This window comes from Pelmatolapia mariae, linkage group LG3_W (genome assembly GCF_036321145.2).
Source record: "Pelmatolapia mariae isolate MD_Pm_ZW linkage group LG3_W, Pm_UMD_F_2, whole genome shotgun sequence".
Taxonomy (NCBI): Eukaryota; Metazoa; Chordata; class Actinopteri; order Cichliformes; family Cichlidae; genus Pelmatolapia; species Pelmatolapia mariae.
In genome coordinates, this window is record NC_086229.1 from 81,019,651 (window position 1) to 81,025,278 (window position 5,628).

General features: G+C 40.0%; 1 protein-coding gene across 1 annotated transcript; it reads left to right on the forward strand.

Moving 5' to 3' along the window:
- dctn6 (dynactin subunit 6) lies at window positions 1-4,077 on the forward strand. Its single transcript, XM_063465014.1, has 7 exons — window positions 1-129; window positions 366-430; window positions 539-644; window positions 762-850; window positions 2,689-2,736; window positions 3,251-3,393; window positions 3,502-4,077. Exons 1-7 carry the CDS (start codon window positions 95-97, stop codon window positions 3,598-3,600), a joined length of 585 nt encoding a protein of 194 aa, XP_063321084.1. The 5' UTR covers window positions 1-94; the 3' UTR covers window positions 3,601-4,077.
- The last annotated feature ends 1,551 nt before the right edge of the window (window positions 4,078-5,628 follow it).

Consider the following 5,628-nt stretch of genomic DNA (forward strand, 5'->3'; position numbering starts at 1 on the left):
CGATGTTCCAGCCAGACAAATGCAATCAACCCAAGAGCTCCCAAGCTGAAGGATAAATAATCGACCGTGGATCATTTCATTCTTCATCTTGAAGATGTCAGACGCTAAGCAACTAATGGCACAGAAAAGGTAGACCCCCCCTGCTTTCCAACCTGCACTGCACCGTGCGTGGCGTATTTTGAAGCAATGACAGATGTCAGGAAATTAAAATGTTCAATCATATTCTCCATGTATTGCACTGGCTGACACTGTAGCAGCCAGGAGATGATCTATGTGTGCTGCTTATTCTCGCTGTCGTGTAGTCCTCGTTTATTTGAATGATGATCTCCGTATATCTGTGTGTGTCTGTGCGTGTTTTCCTGCAGTGCTAAAATCGCCGCTGGAGCCGTTGTGTGTGTTGAAAGCGAAATAAGAGGAGAGGTGACTATCGGTGAGTCTTTTATATCATTACGACCTTCAAAATAAAAAAGAAAGAATGAAAGAAATCTACAGCTGCTGCTTTAAGCTCCGTTTAAATCCAGTTCTTCTTCATTCACAGGCGCTAGAACAGTGGTCCACCCAAAAGCGCGGATCATAGCAGAAGCAGGGCCTATAATCATCGGAGAGGGGAATCTAATAGAGGAGCAGGCGCTTATCGTTAACAGGTAACCCATAGGTGATGTGGGACTTTACAGTCTCGCTTTTATTTATTTTTTTACATTTATTTTTTCCTGAGTGATCATTTTCATGCACACTTTCATTCCTTTAATGTCTCTTGATAGTTATCCAGAGAATATAATGCCAGACTCGGAGGGAGTCGAGCCAAAGGCCATGACAATCGGGACTAACAATGTGTTTGAAGTTGGATGTGGTATCCTTTGCTGTAACAATAGCCATTATTTATGTAGGCCCACGAATGCCAAAAATAATTAAATAAATACGTAATGAATCATTTAATTAAATATGTGGTTAATTAATTAAAATGGAAATGAATAATTAATTAAATACATGAATCATTAATCATATATCAATTAATATAATACATTTAATTAATTATTTGTGTTTGTTTCCAATTTTAATGATTTAATGACACATTTATTGATGTATTTGTTTGATTCATTTTGGCACTCGTGGCCCTCTATAATTATTAGCCTATTAAATAAATATATACAATCCTGATTTTTTTTTAATTATTATTTTTTTTAAATTATCTTTTAAATTTTGTTGTTGTTGCTTTATAAGTTAAATGTTTTTTCTCATTTGGGAATATTGTTGTCCATATAGAGTTTGTCCACCAGAGGGCACTAATAGGCTTTGACTTGCTTATCACATACTATATACATACAGTACAGTGCAATTACTTAATGCTCATTTCTATCTACTCCACACTCCTATTATATTCTAAAAAGTAACTGTTCTAGTTACTATTCTAAAAGTAACTGTGCTGCCTCTAAATTCATCCACTCAAACCAGCTGTTTTCAAACATGTGGGGCAGGCCTCCTTGTGAGAGACTCATTTGATTTGGAGGATATAATTTGAATGTGACATGAACTGTTTTATGAAGGGTTAGTTAAGAAACAGGAGGCCAGTTTTTTTTTTCTTTCTTTTTTTGGCACAGCGTGTGAAAACGGTTTTGCTTCCTGGAATTTAAAAACATGTAGGTTACCATGCCAACAAGCAGTTTTAATCAATTTCTCTTTGTTTATTTTCTATGAATTTTTAACTCGAATATGTCAAACTGTGGCAATTCTTTGAAAGACGATGATTTATTAGAAAAATACTTAGTCGTAGCACATTCGTAAATGATTAAATCTCTGATTAAAAACTCCACCAGGTTTACAGGAAACCAATGATCACAACCCACACAGCGTCATCGCCTCAGGCTAAAGACGGAAAAGTTGCCAGCAGTACCCAAGGGGGCAATTTTTGTTGGCTGACTGGCCGAGTCGCACCCTGTGCTGAGCAGGGATTTTCCTCTCACGCCCGAGAGGTTTAGGACAAAGTAGTGCCATGTTTAGTTGCAGTTTATGCACCACAAACTGTTAAATAAACAACTTTCTTTTTGACATAGTTTTGAGAATGTTTGAAGACAGTGAAGTTAAGATAACAAACATTTCAAATATGGGAAAGTCTGATTATTCATCACTGTGTCATCGCTTCTTTGTAATTGTGCTCAGCTGGGATCCTTGGTATGCATTGTAGGCTAGTTTTTAACATACTGCATCACATCACATTCAAATGTATCTTGGATCTTTCTTATTGGTATTGTTTATTATTAAAAAAACAAACTAAAAAAAATCAAACTTTTGGCTTCCGAAGCGGGCAATGTGGAAAAATTTTGAGAACCATCATATTAAGACAACTTTTTTGTGATTGGCTATCCCTATCAAACAGAAGGATTGAATGGCTGGTGGGTGGAGCTTCTGTGGTCACAGCTAGAGCTGTGTGCCTGAGATGACTATTTTAGAGCTATCCATTCGCTATGACATTGTACAGAGTTGAAAACGAGTTCAGTGGTCACAGGGATTACTTGTACATATGCTGACTGTCCATGTTTACTCACAACTGTAACAATATATATGACAGAAAATAAGGGAAAGCACGTATGAAAACAGCAATATAAGTCAGTATGCAATATCTTTTGATTACATATCAGTTGTTTCATTCCCCTGATGTACTGGTTGAAGTCCTTGACAAGTCTGACACAGTCTCTCAAGCTTTGAAAATTGGAGACAACAATGTGATTGAGTCCAAGGGTAAGTACTGCATTAACATTAGAAAAAACCCGAGTCTTGAGCCCGCCCTGAGTTCTTGATATTTTGCTTCCAAGGATCCAGACTTTCTTACAATGTTTTAAAGTGCTCTTGAGCAATAATTCTCCAGGCTTTCTGAAGGTCTTTTAAAATTTCTCTTTGGACACTGGCTGCTTTTTCACCTATTTCCAGTCCAGTCCTTGTTCCTAACCATTTTCGTTTGTCTTTTAAAGCCACTCACTACCAACCTATCAATTATTCAAGCATAAAGTCACTTAGCTCAGAGATGAACTTTGTATTTGACAGTGTCACAACATATAATGGAAAACCTAGCAAAGATTGCAACAACGCATCATTAGGTACTATGTTACTAGCAGCCAGTCATAAAGACACATTGTTTTTTTCACGTCTTTACTTAAATCTACAAAAACCACTAAAACTCACATGTAAATATGGTTTTACAGTGAGCCCAGTTTTCATATTTTTGACAGTGTGTTTTTGTAATGTTCATTCCCAGCTGATCTCGGGAGAAACGTGATCCTGACCAGCGGCTGCATCGTCGGCGCGTGCTGTCAAATCAACACGTGCGAGGTCGTGCCGGAGAACACAGTCGTCTACGGATCAAACTGCATCAGGCGTGTGCAGAGTGAAAAGCCACAGGTCAGTGCTTCACGCTGATGCTTGTCTGTGATCCTCCAGGTTCTGTTGGCTTGTAGGCACATTTGTAATAACCTGGGATGATTTTTAATTTATTTTTTAATCACACAGCCTCAGACTCTGCAGCTGGACTTCCTCATGAAGATCCTGCCCAACTACCACCACCTGAAGAAAACGGTGAAAGGAAACGGCACTCCTGTAAGAAACTAATGAGGATCCAGAGGATTGAAACCTCCTGCAGTCCCAAGCACCTCCACACACAGACACCTTACACTCGTGCACTTCACTTGAATTCATGTGTACTTATCTTACACTTTAGCATTTCGCTGTTTGATTCTGATTCTTCATGGCCGTCTTCACGGATCCAGCGAAAACAACCACGTGCACTTTCGCTTTTTAGATCAATATTGTGACTATTTATGATCTACTTTGGACCTGAAATCTCAAATGTATCATGTCTGTTTATGTTAATGTGTCTCATCTATATTTATAAATGTTCCAATAAAATGACATAAATAATGCAGTAAAGATTCAAATAGGTTTCCTTTCAAGCTCAGTTTTTTTTATAATATTATTCGACCACTAGGAGGAACTGTTGAGCAGCTCTTGGCTATGAAGCCTTTGTTTCATCAGGTGATACAAAATATCCAATTAAAGCAGCGTTCATAAATAACACGACTAAAAATATCTTTTTTGTGTGTGTTCTAGAAATAATACTCACACGATCGAGTTTGTGCGTGGTTAAATATAGTCCTTTCAAATAAAGCGTGATTTGGCTGCGACTCGTTTATCATTTAATAAATGCGATCACTGAGCAAAAGTGAGGCCTTGAAAAGATAAGGATGGGTGTGGCAGCCCCCTTTCTTGGATATGTTGGTGTTGCCAGTCATGTGCCCTCCCACCAGGGGTTGCCAAATTGGTGCCGTGGGTGGGTAGAGTGGGAATTCCACACAGAGCGGGTGTGGTTCAATTTCTGCTGCAGAATGGGTCTGATTAATGCCTGGCTGCCCTCCCCTCATCGTGTCTAAGCCCCCTTTTAGAGTTGCTGAGCCCATCTGTAGCACAGACACAGATTTGAATGTGTGTGTGTGTGTTTGGTGGACAGTCAGTAGAGCATCACCGCCTGAATCACCTGACATAAAAAGTTCAGAAGTCACAGTTTACAGTTGCTTCCTTTAGCTGTAAAACAAGCTCAAGGCCACTGCTCATGCTCTTCGGAGTCTAAAGGGCTGGTGTCATGCTCAGTGCATGCTACAGCGGCTCCCTGCAGGAGGCCCACAGCTGGTGTCGCACACTGCCAATACTCATTTGAACATGTCACGGTGGAGTCCCACGAGGAGCGCACGTCAACCAGGGGGCTAATTACTTCAACAGCGGAGTGCAGCCGGGGCCACGTCTAGGCTCTTTTCTGTTCTCACTTCTTCATCTTTTTTTTTTTTTTTTTTCCCACTACCCTCAATTTTATTTTGGGGTGTTGCCGAAGCGGTCAGTTTACTTTAATGTGACAAGGAAGACAGATGCTGCGCACAGTTGCACGGATGTGGAGAGTGACAAACACCTCATGGGGGGCTGGTGTGGCCTTTAATCTGCAGTGGGTTCTTTAGGCAGGCAAAATGGCCATGGTGATAGCAGCTCATAGCAGGAATGTGAGAGGAAGTTCAAATATTGTGCTATATTTGGAAGCAGTTATTTATACCCCTCCCTTACTGTACAGTTCTGAAACTGAATTATCCAGCTTCCATTTATCTGTTAAAGCAGGCTGCTCTAGATTGCAGTGGTGTTCACTTTTTTCTTTTTTAAAATCTCAAGTCTTTATTTGGCTTTAGCTACAATATGCAGCATTCTTTGAACACTCCATAATATCTTATCTTAAACAAAGAGAAGTATGAGATCTTAGATGGGAAAACAGTGCTGGATACTGAGCAGGCTGCTGGAAAACAATGTGAGCGAGCACCGTTTGGAAACATGTAACTACTGGTATGGAAAAAAAGGGTGAGAGAATGTGTTTTCTTGCTCTTTAATGAGCTATTATGGGGCTTTCAGCAGCACTTGCAGTCAGAGTCAGAGAGTCTTGGTCTAATCCACTGTAGTCCGTCATGTCCAAACAGGCCACCAGTTGCTTTTGGAGGACATAAAAGCTTTCTGACAGCTGACCTTTGCATCCAGGTCCGGTCCACCTTCGAAAAGTGAAATGTGACCTATAGGCCGCAGTGATTTCCATTGCAGTCCCACAGAAAT

Bases quoted from the DNA above. Each gene is read 5' to 3' on its own strand.
- dctn6 (XM_063465014.1), top strand. From the start codon at position 95: ATGTCAGACGCTAAGCAACTAATGGCACAGAAAAG. The intron at 130-365 runs GTAGACCCCCCC...GTTTTCCTGCAG, and splicing joins CAACTAATGGCACAGAAAAG to TGCTAAAATCGCCGCTGGAG. The intron at 851-2,688 runs GTATCCTTTGCT...AGTCTGACACAG, and splicing joins TGTGTTTGAAGTTGGATGTG to TCTCTCAAGCTTTGAAAATT.